This window comes from Pelecanus crispus, chromosome 20 (genome assembly GCF_030463565.1).
Source record: "Pelecanus crispus isolate bPelCri1 chromosome 20, bPelCri1.pri, whole genome shotgun sequence".
NCBI lineage: Eukaryota > Metazoa > Chordata > Aves > Pelecaniformes > Pelecanidae > Pelecanus > Pelecanus crispus.
In genome coordinates, this window is record NC_134662.1 from 718,156 (window position 1) to 736,084 (window position 17,929).

Genomic DNA, 17,929 nt, shown 5'->3' on the forward strand with positions numbered 1-17,929 from the left:
TTTGGTTTATTAAAAACTTGTTTATTCTGTTGGGGTGAAATTCCCCTCATTCCCTACTATATGTGTGTATATTCAGTGTGACCTGCTGCTGTCCACTGAGCTTGGCAAACAGTTCATATATACTTCTGAGTGGGTTTAATGTGGGTAAATCATTACAAGCTCCTGACTGAGACCAAACATGACAGTAATTAATTACTTTACATGATAATGAATTTAGCATGCCTAATCTCCAAAAGCCTAGGAGAGAGATTGGCATTGCTTGACTTTTACCCATGCATCTGCTAGTGCTGGGAAGGTTTGTAATTATTATCTGAGTGAGTTTAGTCAGCGGGATTCTTGTATTTTCTGCCATCTCTAAAGCAGAAGTATTGCTCTTTGTGAAGTCTGTTGAATGTGCTAGTGACAGGCAAAGAGCAACTCCTGTTATGATCTGGGCAAACTTTGAACATATTAATGTATGTCTTTGCCTTAATAGTGTCATTCTTTCAATGAGTGTGATTGATACGCAGAATTGCAGCTTGGTGGTTAATGAATGGGCTTCTAACATACTTTGTTTTGTTTGTTTGTAGCTGGAGGTTTACATTTTACATCATTTCTTTCTTCACTGGACTTGCAGTCCTGTACGATGTGAGTACACAAGCAGTGCCACCTGCTGTTCTGCCTAGCCAGTGCCTACAAGAATGGCAGATTTTGTTGTCAAACATGTCCTTTCAGACCTTCTTATAGAGGTTTTCCCACCCTGACAGTGTGTATCCTCTGCACGGCACACTTAATGAGACCACAAACATATTGGACCATGCTTATTTTAAAAAATCCAGCCCAAAACCAAGAGGTTTCCTCTTCTTCTGGCAAAGCAGAAGACAATTGGGATGGTGTAAAAATACATTTCTGTGGGGTAGGAGATGGAACGCTTATCTGAGAATGAAGCTGCAGGGCCTGTTTGTGTGTTGTATCCAATACCTGTTTAAGGTAAAACTCAGGCTTCCTTTGGAGCATGGACTGCAATTTAATAATTTTACTTCTTAATCTTCTTTTCCTTACCCAAGGTGTGATTGGTTCAGGCTCATGCCTCTTCCTTTTCTCTGATTTGATAAATAACAAGTTCTCTTGATACAAGTTGAACTGCCTCAACAGGCAGAAGAGGTAATAGAAGCCATGCATATGCTCTCATCACTGAGCTGTGGTCACTAAGCTGGGACTAGGGGCACCAGTCATCCTCTGGCTGTGTTTTAAAGGTTCCCCTGGCTCTTTTGCTGAATCCAATTCCCTAGGTGAGCTTTGCAAAAGTCATCTACACTGGCACTTTCTGAGTGGTTAAGTAATGGAAAACCTGCAGATCCCAGGACAGCAGGCACGAACTGTGCTTGTAACTTCACATTATTGTAACAAGTGAAGAACTTTTGAACTTACACTGACTTTCAAGTCAGAATTTAAGGTACTGTAGGAGTATGAGGATTACAGGATGAGCTAGCAGAGGAGTGAAGGTATCTAAATCCCAGCTGCAGTGTTTTGTGGATCTGTACATCAAAATAGAAGGTTATTCTTTGAGGCCAGCTATGAAAGTTTGGTATGGATGACCTGCTTAGCATAGTAAAAGAGCCCTGTGGCAACAGAAGGGGTAAAATCCTGTTGTTCTGCATGCTATCTGACTATTCTAGGAATGAAAGATCATGTTCACTTTTTGTGAAAGTCTTTTCTGAATACAGTACACATCTTCCAATTTTCATAAAAAAAGGAGGCATCTGTCCTAAGGACAGCACCTCTAGATCCTGTAGCAAATAGCATGTTACTCTGTTATCTAAAATTGCATCAAAATGACTACATTAAAAAGGAGGACAAAGAATTAAAGTGACAGGGCGTATTTGCATGTTTACTTTGTAATCTGAGTAGTATTTTAACATGCATTTGTTTTTGTGAAACACCCATCTTTATTAAAAATCAAATGTTTAAATTCTGTATTAATAGGTTTAGACTGATGGCTAAAACCTCTGCCCATGAGTCAGTGAAATAGCAGGTAGCAATGCAAAGTTATCTCACAGTAGGCCACCAGAAAACAGCTTTATTTGCTGAGAGTAGAGGAATGATGAAATTCAGAGATCTGGGGTTCCTTTCCAGTTTAGGTAACACGGTGTGGCATAGCTGTTTCAGAGTTTTTGCTTTGTCCTCTCTCATTCTGTATCACACACCTCTCCTGGTTCTGTACCTGTATTTGCTGTAAATCCTACTCCCAACCTCACTCCCAGCCAGCAGGAGGCTGTGTCTACTCCTAATTACTGCTGTTCTTAAAAAACACTGCTTCCTGCTTCCCTTCTGTATTGCTCATGCACCAGCAGGTGCTCAGTGAGAGAAGAAATGTTCCCTTCTTGCTCTTAGCTCTGATATCTGGAGCCTTGTAGAACTGGTACAGAAAATTACCCTCACAGATGTGGCATAAAATATGTTCCATCACTGTATACTCTGGGACATGCTTGCTCTGATCAAATCTGGGCACAGCGAAGGGTCAGAGCATGCTCTGTGAAGAAATAACTTTTGGGGACTTTAGTTGCCATGTTTCTATGAAAGTTTCTAAGGTGCCAAGTTCTAAACTACCAATTTGCTATGAAGTGTGAACAAAGTAGGATCTTTTCAGAGGTTCATTACTTAACAGACTGCAGCACAATCCTTACCATTAGAGGAGAAACCATGTTCCTGACACACAAGTTTTCAGCCCTCTTATCACGTTTAAGCAGTGTTGTCCAAACCACAGAGATCCTTAATTAAATAGTTGTAAGGATATTTTAATATATTCAAAACATAACCACTACCACTCCAAACTTGTAGAAGGTTGCAACAAGTTGGTAGAAACCTTCCCTGAGCTATTTTATTTGGAACTGGGCTAAAAAGCATGTGACATTTCAGCACAATAGCCACAAATTGGCAATGTTGCAAGCAACTGCAAGCTCTTGGTGGAAATCTCTTGGCAGCTGAATTCCAGACAGTGTGACCAGCTCTGCCTGTAATAAAACACAACAAAATCTGTAGTAGTAACAAACTAAAGGAGTTAGAGAGTTGATAAGAGAAGAATTCCTCTGGCATTCTCACATTCATGTTGCATTTTCTTTCCAGAAGCCTTGGCTTTGGGACCATAGAGAGTGCTGGACAGGATATCCACAACAGGTGAGTCATGCAAGAGGGAAAATCACTGTTATAAATCATGTATTGTCTTTTAATGTCTTTTGAAAATCAGGTTATATTAGTGACAAAAGAGAAGGCACTGAATTAAATTCAGACTCATGAGCCCTAAGAATACAAAGCTAGATCCTCATCAAGGGAGAACATCTTTGCATCTGGTGTAATCTAAACACAATAGAGGATGAGTCAGGAAAGCAGGAGACTGCAGAAATAAAGGGAAAGTGAGAATTCTGACCAGGTGAGCCAAGAAACTGAAAAACAGGAATGCTCCAAGGTTGTTTAGTTTGTAGAAGAGGCTGAGGCCAGAGAAGGACATGTTACCTGAGGAGAAGAAATGAAGACTTCAGTGGAGAGTATGTGGAGCAGACAACATGCTCTGAAAGCTATGTACTTTCAGCTATACTGAAGAATCATGTCCTCAGTGCTCCCCAAGGAGTTTGTTTCCCAGTGGAACTGGCAGTATAGCCAGTAGTAATACAGAATCATTCCCATTAAGTTTGGAGGATGCTCTTTTAGTTTTACGTTGTATATTCTGAGTTTTTTCACAACAGCACTGTGAGCAGCTGTCCAGCGGGTTGGAAAGCATACATCTGTTGTCAGCCCAGACTGGCATAACCTCAGAGAAAATTGCCAGCTAGGCACAAAATCCGCTCCTTTTTCATCAACACAAGGAGCAAAGATAGCAACCAAAAGCCAGGTACTTTTTTGCCCAGCTGCCTCCCTTGCTATTCCTACTCCTATAACTTGAGAAGTTGAAAGAGTTAGAAAGGGGCTTCACCCACTGAGCACAGGAGCTGTTGCCTGCTCTGCTTTCCCCTTACATTTTTATGTGCTCTGAATTCTCTAAAGACGACTATTGCCTGTGCTCTAGCAGGAGCCTTGCTATATCACAGTGCTGTGGATGCCAGAGCAGACATAGTAAAGAGACCTAAATTTCATTGAAGTGTAAAATCTGATTCCAACTTTGGAAAAGGTTCCTCTATCCTATGAGAGCAGCTGATAAGTGTTTCTAGCAAGATAGTAATCTCCTGTATTATGCAGGGAGCTACCACACACAGGATTTTACAGTACTAGAATTTCCTGGGTAGGAAATAAAATCTCTCATTAATTGAAGTGGAGGCTGAAAGACACTTGATCCCAGTACCAAGACAAAGTGAAGACTGCTTATGTTCCAGGGCTTTTTGGTCTCGCAGCCAAAGTTAGAGCAAGACCCTGTGACCGTACATTGAGGTTGCAAACCCATAAAGGGAAATGTAATGCATAATTTTAACAGTGTGAGCCACAGGAAACATAACAGAACAAATGAGTGAGGAATGAGGTACTCTCTTTCAAGCTGAGTCTCCAAACAATCTGCTGTTGCTCAAAGGCAGAAATTTTAGGGGCAAATCTGTAGCTCTGTAAAAGTCAAACCATACAAACAGGTGGTGCTTGAATAGGAATGTAAGACGAAAAGAATCACTTGGGTCCTTGTGTCCTGTTCTGTACATTTGGAGTACATGTCTTCAAAAACAATCCAAGCCATCATAACAGCACACTGGTGTGGGTTGGCCCTGGCTGGCTGCCATGTGCCCACCAAGGCACTTTGTCTCCCCCTTCCTCAACGGGCCAGGTTGGAAGCAATACGATGAAAGACTTGTGGGTCAAGATAAGGACAGGGAGATCACTTACCAATTTCCACTACAGGCAAAACAGACTTGTCTTGGGGAAATTAATTTAGTTTATTGACAATCATATCAGAGTAGGATAATGAGAAATAAGAACAAACCTAAAAACACCTTCCCCCCACCCCTCCCTTCTTCCTGGGCTCAACTTCACTCCTGGCTTCTCTACAACCACCCCCCAAGCAGCGCAGGGGGATGGCGAATGGGGGTTGTAGTCAGTTCATCATCACATGTTGTCTCTGCCGCTTCTTCCTCCTCACGCTCTTCCCCTGCTGCAGCTTGGGGTCCCACCCATGGGAGACAGTCCTCCACGAACCTCTCCAACGTGGGTCCTTTCCACAGGGTGCAGTCCTTCAGGAACAGACTGCTCAAGCGTGGGTCCCTCATGGGGCCACAGGTCCTGCCAGGAGCCTGCTCCAGCGCAGGCTTCCCATGGGGTCACAGCCTTCTTTGTGCACATCCACCTGCTCTGGCATAGGGTCCTCCACAGGCTGCAGGTGGATATCTGCTCCACCATGGACTTCATGGGCTGCAGGGGGGCAGCCTGCCTCACCATGGACTTCACCACGGGCTGTGGGGGAATCTCTGCCTGGAGCACCTCCTCCCCCTCCTTCTTCAGTGACCTTGGTGTCTGCAGAGTTGTTTCACATATTCTCACTCCTCTCTCCCAGCTGCTGTTGCACAGCAGTTTTTACCCCTTCTTAAATATGTTGCCAGCAGTGTGCCCAGGTGGCCAAGAAGGCCAACAGCATCCTGGCTTGTATCAGGAATGCTGTGGCCAGCAGGAGCAGGGAGGTGATTGTCCCCCTGTACTCGGCGCTGGTGAGGCCGCACCTGGAATACTGTGTCCAGTTTTGGGCCCCTCACTACAAGAAAGACATTGAGGTGCTGGAGCGTGTTCAGAGGCGGGCAACGAAGCTGGTGAAGGGTCTGGAGAACAAGTCTTATGAGGAGCGGCTGAGGGAACTGGGGTTGTTTAGCCTGGAAAAGAGGAGGCTGAGGGGAGACCTTATCGCTCTCTACAACTACCTGAAAGGAGGTTGTAGTGAGGTGGGTGTTGGTCTCTTCTCCCAAGTAGCTAGCGATAGGACAAGAGGAAATGGGCTTAAGCTGCGCCAGGGGAGGTTTAGACTGGAAATTAGGAAAAATTTCTTTACAGAAAGGGTGGTCAGGCATTGGAACAGGCTACCCAGAGAGGTGGTGGAGTCACCATCCCTGGAGGCATTTAAAAAACGGGTAGATGTGGCACTTCGGGATATGGTTTAGTCTGGTCTACCCTTGATTAGTCTAGAGTGGGCTTGGTAGTGTTGGTTAATGGTTGGACTGGATGATCTTAAAGGTCTTTTCCAACCTAGATGATTCTATGATTCTATGATTCTATGATTCTATGTTACCACAGAGGTGCTGCCACCAGTGCTGATGGGGTTAGCTTTGGCCAGCAGCAGGTCCATCTTGGAGCTGTCTGGAACTGGCTTTGTCGGATATGGGGCAGCTTCTAGCATCTTCTTACAGAAGCCACCCCTGCACACCCCCCACTACCAAAACCTTGCCATGTAAACCCAATACTTTCCAACATCTGTAACAAACAGAAAAGACCAAAACCAGAGCTAGTAATGTCCTACTGACAAAGAGCAAGAAAGATCAAGGACAAACCTGTGTATTAGCAGGAACAAAGAATGTATTAAATACAATTTCTACTAAACAGACCATGCCCTGTGCTACAGACAACGACAAAAGAAACACCAGTTCTCCCAAATAATCTTATCTTTGGGGGAAAAAAATCCCTTCTGATCCAGAGCTCCTGTTTCAATGACCTCCAGAGTGTGAACAGCACATACCAGCCTGGGAGATGTCAATATCCCCCCGGTAGCACCAGTGCATCCAGCCATGCTTCCTCTTGTGGCCAATCGCTGGTGCTACAAAGGAGAACAAACTAAAATCTATGAAGGCCATAAATCAACACTTTGGGTAGAGAAAGCCCAAACAAATTCATATTTGGGAGCACCATACTCCATGAGTCTTTGGAAGTGCTAGTTGCAAAGTCTCTTTAGTTATAGTAATTTTTTTTTTTTAATCAAATAGGTTCAGGTTTAAGGCGGCCATATAGCACCACAACAGTAAAAAATTACTTGTTAAATAGCACATATCTTGCTGGGTGGGTCTAAGCTGTTAGTTTTCCAGTTTAGTTTGCCCAGCTGCCTCCCTTGCTATTCCTACTCCTATAACTTGAGAAGTTGAAAGAGTTAGAAAGGGGCTTCACCCACTGAGCACAGGAGCTGTTGCCTGCTCTGCTTTCCCCTTACATTTTTATGTGCTCTGAATTCTCTAAAGACGACTATTGCCTGTGCTCTAGCAGTAAAACCCCAGAAAAATGATCAGGAAGAATGCAGATTACTGTTCACACTGGGATTGCAGTTTCCCCCTATTAGTTTGAGTAAACTGAAGAATCTGTGGTAGAGTGCAAGGTGTCTGAAGCATCTCCTTGAATCATAAAAAGGGAATGATTTATTCAGCTACTACTTATCTATTTCACCATAGTGAAATGGTTTACATAGTTTTTAAAGCTCTGTACTGATTGCTCAGGAATCTGCACAGTGCTGAAGAAATCCTAAAAATATTCAGGATCTTCCTGGTGGTTTCCTAAATGTTCCACATGGTGCAGCAAAGTGGAATTTCCCCTGCTATTTGCTTTTGCCTCAGTACAGATGACATTTAGTAAGTAACCACATTGTTCAACTGAAGTATTTCCCCCTGAAGCTGCAAGAACCAGTTTTGTTGGTCTGGTTGTCTGATACTCTTTTGCCTAGGAAGGAGCCTTCACTCCCAGCCCTTGCTCTACTTTATCTGATGGATATTTCACTGTCTCTCCCTCTGTCACAGCCTCTCCAACCCTCCCTGTTCTGGTACTACCTGCTGGAGCTCTCCTTCTACTGGTCACTGGTCTTCACCCTGCCCTTTGATGTGAAGAGGAAGGTGAGTGGCAGCCTCAGGGATGAATCAAGCACAAACAGGACCCAAGCTGAACACTCAGGAGAGTGATCTCCAAGAGCACATGTGTAGTGCTAGTCTGAGGTTTTCAGTGACTCTGTCCTTGCTCATTCCCAGGAATTTCCATTCCCGTTCACTGGCTTCCCTCTCCTCTGGGAAGTGGAGAACACAAACCCTGACGTAGAAAGGTGCAAACTACTGCAGAGTTCTCAATCCAAACTTAAAATCCAAACTTAAAAATTGCCCTTAGAATCATAGAATGCTTTAGGTTGGAAGGGACCTTGAGAGATCATCGAGCCCAACCCCCCTGCAGTAAGCAGGGATTGAACCTGTGAACTTGGTGTTATTAGCACCATGCTCTAACCAACTGAGCTAACCTAGCTGGTCACTTCTGGGACTCTTCTAAGTTGCACTGATCGTAGAGATAGGAAAAGAGATGATTCTCTGCTAGTTAAGCTGCATGCGTTCCTAGGTGCTAGTGGCCTCATAGACAGGGTGCTGCGTGATTACATGGCCAAACGTGCATTGAGGCTGCGAATATACCCATAGAAGTAAAGGGTGGTTGTGAGTCTCCATCAGCGAGCCTGGTAGGTGTCCACAGTGGCACAGAGCAAAGATGATATGGGCACTCCTTTGTGACAGAAAGGAAGCTCTCTTTATGTTGAATTTGTCTGTATTGAATCATTGGTTCTTACTCTTCTGTCTTCTGATTTGCACCATCATCAGACCATTACTGGTGGAGAGAGAGAGTGTTCTTTGTTGTGAGATCCTCAGTTTACACCATAAACTCTTCATTTCTGGGTCTCTTGGTTGCCTACATTTCTAGAATGTGTTTGGTGAAAGTTATATGGGTGGGAGGTTTCATACGCATTGGGTAGAGAGATTTCATTGCTACCTGCAGGAGGCATGCTTTAACCAGGGCAGAAGGTGCGTTACGTATTTTATTCGCGGCTGTCCTCTTTCTCATCAGGACTTCAAGGAGCAGATAGTCCATCATGCTGCAACCATATTCCTGATCAGTTTCTCATACTGTGCCAATTACATCCGCATTGGGACACTGGTGATGGTGATTCATGATGCTTCTGATTGCTTCCTAGAGGTGAGCTCCACAACTTACATGCCAGGCAAAGCCTAGTTAGCAATGGGTCAGCCAAAGGGTGTCTTTTAATGTAACATAGTATGGGTCAAGCATTATGGTGTTTCACAGATAACTCAGTACTGATCTGCTGACCTGGCCTAGGGTGCCCTGCAAAGAAGCGGGAAGAGGAATGATTACCTGCATGCAGATTGTATCGTATCTGGCATTAGCCTCCTGGAGCACGTGCAGATGCACTGTCTTGGCCTGCTGTTTTATTGTTCTTTCTCCTTCCAGCCAACTAAGATATTCAATTACATGAAGTGGAAAAAAACTTGTGACAGCCTTTTTATGATCTTCTCAGCTGTTTTCCTCGTCAGCCGCCTGGTCATTTTCCCCTACACGTGAGTCTGCTGCAATCCAGGGAAATGGAAAAGCTGCCTTCTGAGAGACAGGATAATTCAGCTGGGTGCTGAATCTTTTGCTGTAGCCTTTGCTTTTCAGTCCTGGAGTATACATCCCTGCCCTTTGCATAGGCTACAGTGCCACGTGGCTGTTGCACCTGCCTTGGGGTAAACTAGGGTGATCTGCCATGGAGTTCATAGAGTAGTCTTAACGTCCTGAAGTATACTGCAGAGGAGAAGTCTTCAGCCTATGGCTCTACCCTGCTTATTTCTGGTGGGGAACTGAGAGTTAGCTCACGTGTTATATATGAGAAGGAGGTGACTGACCTGAAACTTTCTCTATGACTAGAGCTTTCTGGGGATTAATTACAGCCCTACTAACAACATGCTTTCCCTCCACTGCAATTCCCTCTCTCTTGCAGAGTGCTCTATAACACCTACTATTACTCCATGGAGATATTCCAACCCTTCTTTGGATACTACTTCATGAATGCTCTCCTGATAATTCTGCAGCTGCTCCATGTCTTCTGGTCCTGCCTAATTATTCACATGGTCTACAAGTTCATCCTCCAGGGCACGGTATGGATCAGTTTGTAGTCCCCTGTACATCACATGGGGAGGGAGGGTCCACCTAGACTGCTTGGGAGCACAGGGGTTCATCTGGGACAGATTCCTTCTTGCCCTAGTGAAATTATACACGTACATTCCTAACAGTGAGGTGAAAGGAACACTCAATATTATTAGGGAAAGTTGACCAAAAAACCATAAAATTTTTATGAGTCACTACAATATTGGTTCCACTTCTGATGCTTGTGTTCAAGAAAAATGCGGACTGGACTCCAGGGGAGATTTCCATGAGGAAAGCCAGTGACATCTGAGTAAAGATCCCTACATTTGTTCCAGTATGATTTGCATTTGTAACAAAACTAAGAAATCAAGGCAGGGAAAGTTGTCGTGATTGGTGAGGCCAGTGCAAAAGTGCTTCCCTTATAGTACAGGATTTACTGTAGTTACTGAGATCACAGAATCACAGAATGGCTGAGGTTGGAAGGTATCTCTGGAAATCTTGTCCATATTCCCTGGTTCAGGCAAGGTCATATAGACTAGGTTGCCCAGGACCATGTCCAGACAGCTTTTGAGTATCTCCAAGGATGGAGACTCCACAACCTCTCTGGACAACCTGTGCCAGTGCTTGGTCACCCCCTCAGTAAAGTGTTTCCTGATGTTCAGAGGGAGCCGCCTGTGTTTCAGTTTGTGCCCATTGCCTCTTGTCCTGTCACTGGGCAGTATTGAGAAGAGCGTGGCTCCATCTTCTTTACACCCTCCCTTCAGGTATTAATATACATTGGTAACATGCCTCTGAGCCTTCCCTTCTCCAGACTGAACAGTCCCAGCTCTCTCAGCCTTTCCTCATGTAAGGTCCCTTCATCATCTTTGCAGTCCTTCGCTGGAGACTCTCCAGTATGTCCATGTCTGTCTTGTACTGAGGAGCCCAGAACTGGACACAGCATGCCAGGTGTGGCCAGTGCTGAGTAGAGAGGAAGGATCATCTCCCTTGACCTGCTGGCAACCCCCTCCTAATGCAGGCCAGGAAGGGCAAGGGCACATTGCTGGCTCGTGTTCAGCATGTGTTTGCCAGGACCTCCAGGTTTTTCTTAGAAAAGCTGGTCAGCCCCCAGCATGTACTGGTGCCTGGGGTTGTTCCTCCCCAGGTGCAAGACTTCATGCTTCCCCTTGTTGAAATTCACAATTTCAGCCCACTTCTCCAGCCTGTTAAGGTTCCTCTGGATGGCAGTACGATCCTCTGGCATGTCAACCACTCCTCCCAGCTTTGTATCTTCAGCAAACTTGCTTAGCGTACACTCTGCCCCATCATCCAGATCATTAATACATGTTTTGTATGGATTGTCTTACAGTGCTGTAGATGTCTACATCTACAGAGTAGATATTTCTGTCTAAACTAGCTGTCTGGACTCTTTGTAGCAGTGGATGTAAACAGGCATGCCCAAAGCATAATCCATTCAAGATTGTACCCAGGTAGTGCTGTTCATCTCTATCAGTCATAGAGCAACGCTAGATGAATGTCTGAGATGCAGCTGTATAAACTTAAGTGAAATGCATCCCACTCTTTCTGACCATAGCCGGTAGTATTTGCTGTGAGACCAAACTGTGGCTCAACATGAAATTTTTCTCAAAATCAAAGACATGACCTAATGGCATTAGATTGGCCACATGCCAGGGACACAGTCCAGGAGTAACAAGTCAGTGCCTTGTGGGAGTTGACCTCATAGCCCAGGATGAGTTGTTTTATTAGTATCCAACTGGGGAATTCTGTCTTATGGGAACTGAGAATGAACATTAAAGGCTCATCTTCATACATATTGTCCCTATTTTCTTTATCTGCCTTCCGTTAAGGTAGCACAGAGCAAATTACTTGCAAATTAGGAAACATAAACTTCACACAGGGCAGAAAATGAAGACGCAACTGAAGACGCCCTTTTATTGTTTTCCTAATTCTACTGTGGGCTGAATTACCATTGCAGTTATTACAGTGTAAAATGATGAGGTAATAAATACCCTTATTAGAAAGAAATGAACCATCAGGGAGAAAAATACTGAAACATATCCAGAATTTTTCCTATTTTATCTAAAAATCATCTGCCACATTTGGTGAAAAAATGTATTTGAGAGCTTTCCATATTGAGCAGTGAATAGCAAAGAAAAATTGTCCTAAACAGACCTGTTTCAATGATGATATTTAGTAGCCCAAAGCAGTATCAGCAAGAATACAGGACATTCTCCCCTTTCTGAGAGCCATGATATTCTCACTCCAGTCAGAAGTTCACATTCTTCTCATGGGCCTTTCTGATCTCCACAGTTTTCCTCTCTGGCTATGGGATTATCTGCACCACCTTCTCACATGATGTCCCCTAATCCCCGGTAATTAAAACTCAGCCTAGATCCTGAAGGATGAGTTTCACTCCCTCATACAGGCAACCTGAGATAACATTGTTGTAATTTGTGCAGCTATATAGTTCCTTTGTGAATCTTGCTAGGTTTAAGGCCTCAGCCACATTCTATGGCCGTGAATGGATAAACTTAGGAATATTGATTACTATTTGTCCTTACGCTGCAGATCAAGACTCCTGCATAGTTCCTGAACTGCCAATTCCAGAATGACATGAAGTCCAGGTTGTACACAGAAGATAGCATCTCCTACCCATATTGTCCTTGGAGGCAGTTTGAATTCAGTGAAAGTTTAGATTCTTACAAATCCTGTCTGCATTTGGGTGTAGTGATCTCTAGGAAGAGCATCAGACCGAGTATGTTCCAAGACATATCCCCAGAAGAACAGAGTAAATGGAGACTACAGGTGTCCATGCAGCAACTGACATGCCTGTGAGCAGTTTCCAAAGCTCAGGTTACAGGGGGTTTGCCGCTTTCCTTCAGAGCACTCTTTCCAACAAGGAGAGTGACACCGTGAATTTGTCCCCAATTTGGCATCTTGTATTGCAGAGTAGAAACAGCCTGGGAAGCCAGCAAGTGTTTTTTAAGCTTTTTTAAGCTAATTTTATCACATTGTCTCTTCTTTGTCTTCCTTTTAAAGCAATGAATTAAATATTTACAAAATGGATTATAGATCTCTCTTTCTCAATAGCAAGAGGAAAAACCTGAACGTAAAACTGAATGTAATCAGAGTTGAGTGGCTTTGTGTTAAGCTATTGGTTTGTTTGAAAGCATATGCTTTTGCTCAACCTGCAGCCACCCAGGCCAAGGGTGGTCAGGAGCTATCTCCTTGTCCCTTTTGGAAAATGTAAAAGAGCTTGATTAACTGCTCCCCCCATCCTTCTGCATGCTGATGCCCAAAGCAGCAGTGTGGATCTCCTCAGTCTTACACAGTTGTCCTCAGTCCTGGGCATTTGTGGTTTGGTGCTGCTTCTCAGCCTGTACAGTAATTCCCAATATTTATCAGAATCACAGCTAGGATTCCACTGAGGCTGAAGTCAAAGAGACGGAGAGACTCTGTTTCCAAAGGTGATGTAAAAGCTGAAAGGACACAGTAGAACTGTGTGCCAAAGGCAAGTGGCTGAAATAGCAGATGAATGTTTAGCCTGTGGCTCAGCTAGCACTGCTTCTTGTGCAGACTTCTATGTTTGTATTGCTTCTCATTTACGTTTTTCTGTAGATGGAAAAGGACATGAGAAGTGACACAGAAGAAAGTGACAAGGATGAAGAAAGAGAAAAGATTAGGGAAAAGGAGAAAAACGGGATCACATATTTCAGCAACATCACAAGCAACAATTACATCCGGAGGAATGGGTCTGAGCCACTGAACAACAGAACCCACCTCACCAATGGCCATGTCAAGGAAAGATAGCTACGGTTCACGTGCTTCTGATCTGGTCTTTAGTGAATTCAGTCCACTGTCTTTAGAAACAGGTTTGCTCATTGTGTAGATAAATTGGAGTGTAATTGCAGTATCATAGCTGAATTCCTGCTTCCCCTAAACAGAATTGTTTATAGTCAGTGATATTTGAAGGAAGTTTTTGGTCTTTCTTCAATAAAAGCTTACTATAGGTTGTAGCCTTGAAGCAGATAGAAAGGGATCAAAGTGCTTTGACTTGTATTAGACTGTACCATAGTTGTTGTTAAATGCGTTAATCTTGAAAAATACTTTACAAAAAAAAAGGTGGATAAACTCTGGCAATGTCAAGTCTTAACCACCTAATGTTGTTTGGTAGGAATTTGTTTAGCCTTGATCAGCCTCTGGCGGCCCTGGCCCATTGCCAGTAGTGATTAAGGCTAACAAGTAAGTGTGACACTCTAAATCTTAATACAGGGACACCTCTTTTGAGAAGACAAGTGCCCCATACACACTCAGAAAATTAAAACAGAGCATAATGGAATGAAAGCTTTGGAAAGACATAGGAGAAAACATTTTCTTCTCAAAGGAAATGCTGCTGTGCCATATGAACAGTTTTGTTGTGGTATGGATCTCAGTACCTTCTGTTGTCAGCATTATTGCCACAAAGGTGGGAACTCCAAAGCCCAGATTGGAGGGAGTACCCACCCAAATCATAGTTGGAAGACCTAGAAAATCCAGGCAGCTGTGTCTCAACTGTCAGGTAATCCTTTAAACCTGTCTCGAAAGGAAACACAGAAGAAGGGAGGTGACAAGAAACTAGATAATCTAGAAGGCAACACTGATTAAGTGCTCATGTTTTCACCTAGTGTGATTGGCACAGTGGGAAATGTTTCCAGAGTCAGCTTGTGGCAAGAAGGGAATACATTTCCCCTATCCTCAGAGGAAAAAGGATCCAGAGAAGATCTGCTGAACCTTATGGAATAATGCTTTAACATGGCTTTCTAACTCTAGGGCCTTTGCCTGGATGTATCAAGAATAGCAAGTTTAAAGCAGTAGTCCATGAAGTCATGATGCAGTTCTGATTCAGTTTGTTTAGATGTCCTATATTTTATATGCCATGTAGTCTTAGACTTTGGATTCTGTAATCCCTTAAAAGAGTTTAATTAGTATGACATGAATTACTGTTTTATAGATCAATTAATCTATGAAACCAAAGTATTAACAGATTCACTGTAATGAGTGCAGGGACTTAGACTGCCAAGGCCGTGCAGACACTTCCCTTTATGTGCCCAGTAAGGGCCAATGCTAAGTCGGACCAAGGAAATGCCCGATTTGAGGAGGTGGTGCACATTTAAAATTAAAAGGCAAGTGATAGCATAGAAGATGAGGGTTTTCTGCAACCCACTCAGTTCACCTGAGATGTGACTGAGAGCGCTTTGATCTGAGCTTGTATGTGTTCATCTTAGGTTTCAGTCAAAATACATTGGATAATTTCAGAGGGGAAAAAGTGGTTCCAGCACAGGAGATTCCAGGGCAGTAGCGTGCTCTGGGAGGAGAGCATCTGTTCCTGCATTGTCATTTAAATTCACATTTGCTGAAGGTAGTTTGTCTCTGAAACCTTGAGCTAATTTGAAGTTCAAAGTACATGTTCTGTATACTATCATGTTTCTTTGAGTATAGTCTTGCCACTCCTCTGCAGGTGATGTATTCAGGAGGGATGGTTATATATCATTTCGTACTACTGAATGTAACCGTCCTTTATAAAGTACTTTTGAAAGATGTGATTGTCTGGTCTCTTTTCTACTTCTTTAACCAGCAGGAGGTAACCTGGCTAGTTGCACCTTGTAAGTGGATGTGTGATGAGGGAGATGTGTATGGGTGCCATTGCCAAGGTCAATACACGTGCAGCATGGATGTTGCATACCCAGCACATGCAGCCATACTAGGCCATGCCAGTAGAGAACTGCCGCTGCCTGATTGGTCTCCTACTAGGTCAAGATGTGTTTGGCCCTGGAACAAGGGACACTTTGGGGCTCTCCTGCACTAGACCTAGGGGCAGGCCAGGTTACTTGGCACTGCCAGAGCAGTGGCAAGTCATAGAATCATAGAATCATAGAATGCTTTGGATTGGAAGGGACCTTGAGAGATCATTGAGCCCAACCCCGCTGCAGTAAGCAGGGATTGAACCTGTGAACTTGGTGTTATTAGCACCATGCTCTAACCAACTGAGCTAACCCAGCTGGTCAAGTCCAAGATTGCAGCACTGGGAAGATGCTTTGGACTTGCTAGGATAGGAGGAGAGAAGTTAATGTCTATTCTTCTTTTTCATGAGGTTTTAGAAGGCTAGGAAAGATCCCTGTTGTAAAATCACAACACCTCTCACCTGAGGAGCAGACTGCTTCCCAGATACTGCACAATGCACTGTGGAGCCAGTGCATACATTGATGCCTGCTGATTTTTATCCTCAGGGCTTTGCTGTCCCCCTGAAGATTGAGATAAACTCATTAAGAGGCAAATCTGGTTCTTGTGAAAGGATACATCAAGGATTCAGGAGAGCTCTTGGACTTGATTAAGAACTACTGAGTGCTGCTTTTAGCTGAGGAACTGAGCATGACAGTGATGGGTCACTGGGGCAGATCAACTGCCAAATTTGTTTTCTTGCCATCAGCTTGCTAAGGCTTAAAGAAGCTCTGTGTGTAATCAGCTTCTTCCCCACATTGCTCCACCTTCTCTCTTTACATCTGCTCCAGTCTTGGGAAGCTTTTAAGTGCTGTGATAGTATTAATGAATTTAATGTATCAACTCCCTCTACGCCCTCCATGCTAGGGTCATCACAGCTGCCAACACAGAGAAGCTGTTGTAGAAAAGCTGCAGCAAGACTGTCACTTTGCTGAAAAACCCAGCACAGCGGATGGAGCACTGGGCACCACAGCAGAATCGGAATCTATTTCCCCTGTATCTTTATCACCCCATGTGCACAGGGGAGGCATGCATCACATAATGTTATCAAGCAGCTGTGGGAGATGAGGTGTCCAGCTCCAGGTGAACTATGAGAAAAAGAATATTTACTGGTGCTCCCATGCTGCTCTGTGGTGGGTGAGTCGAGGACTGGCAAAGCATGGCACCCAGGCGGGCATCTGGCCATCCTAGCCCAAAACTGTGGCTGACATGAATCTGCTGACTCCAGTAGATGTGGACATCTAGTGTTGTTTTGGATCTGATTTTGAGAGCAGTTTGGCACGGTTGTTCCCTGCACACACTTGAGAAAGAGCAGAGGTGTGCATCCACCACATTTTTTTCATTTAGACATGGGAACCTTAGCTTGGATGGCTACACTTTGGAAGACATTGCTTTTCTCGTTCGCATATGTACAACAGACACAGTGCCTGCAGGTAAGGGCGTCCCTTAGAAACAGCTAGGCATTGTTCAAAAAGCTGAAGTCATATCTAAACAAGGGAAGTGGAAAAGACCTGTAACTTCGGCAGATTAATGTGAACATGCAATAAAGCAGGCCAAGAAGTATCTTGAGAAACAACTTGAAAGGGAATACCAATCTCTGAAACACTGGAAAGACTGCAGGAGTCATAGATAGTCAAGGCATATAGCAAGAACACTGAGACAACATCAGGCTAGAGCCAAAAAATGCAATGAGCTGCCTGCATATGACTTCCCTGCTTAGAAGCTCAGAGAGGGTCCAATACCTGACATTTTGCTGAGGCTACATCCCAAGAGGATCCATCTCAAGCTGATAGGTGAGAAGACATTATATGGCAAACAGACTAACTGAATAATAGTAAACCTTCAAACCTGGGTGGCATTCAGTCAAGTGTCAAGAGGAAACTTGTACTAGAAGAAGTTAAACTATCAACTGTGGAATGCCATTTTTTGTTTCAAATCATCTTGTTATCAGAAAAATTTAAGTAGGTTCCAGGTGGGAATATGAGGAGCTAAAGCTATCTGTAGTCCAACATCCAGACTGGTCAGACTGGTAGAAAGTGTGTTAAATGATGGAATTTGTGGAAACACAAACATAATATTATAGGAAAGAGCCCCCATGGATTGTGTATGCAGAAGTTATATCTCATTGCTGGAGTTATCCCAAAGAGTCAGTGAGCACACATAGAGGAGAGAACCTGCTACCTACTGAGCTTTGCAAAGGCACTCAGAAAGGACCCTCACCACAGACTTAAAGAAATCCACCTGAGGTTACCATGAGAGACCAATGGGGATTTTTTGCAGCTATGTATTGTTACAGGTGCACCAA

The 17,929-nt window shown here is 43.9% G+C and overlaps 1 protein-coding gene across 1 annotated transcript in view; it reads left to right on the forward strand.

Annotated features, from left to right (window-relative positions):
- LOC104029310 (ceramide synthase 4) overlaps window positions 1-13,677 on the forward strand; it is a 28,805-nt gene extending 15,128 nt beyond the window's left edge. Inside the window, exons 5-11 of the mRNA XM_075723457.1 lie at window positions 570-627; window positions 3,106-3,156; window positions 7,713-7,805; window positions 8,791-8,919; window positions 9,193-9,299; window positions 9,722-9,878; window positions 13,486-13,677. Of these exons, the coding sequence (XP_075579572.1) occupies window positions 570-627; window positions 3,106-3,156; window positions 7,713-7,805; window positions 8,791-8,919; window positions 9,193-9,299; window positions 9,722-9,878; window positions 13,486-13,677 (787 nt within the window). The remainder of the gene's footprint in view (window positions 1-569; window positions 628-3,105; window positions 3,157-7,712; window positions 7,806-8,790; window positions 8,920-9,192; window positions 9,300-9,721; window positions 9,879-13,485) is intronic.
- Window positions 13,678-17,929: the final 4,252 nt, after the last annotated feature.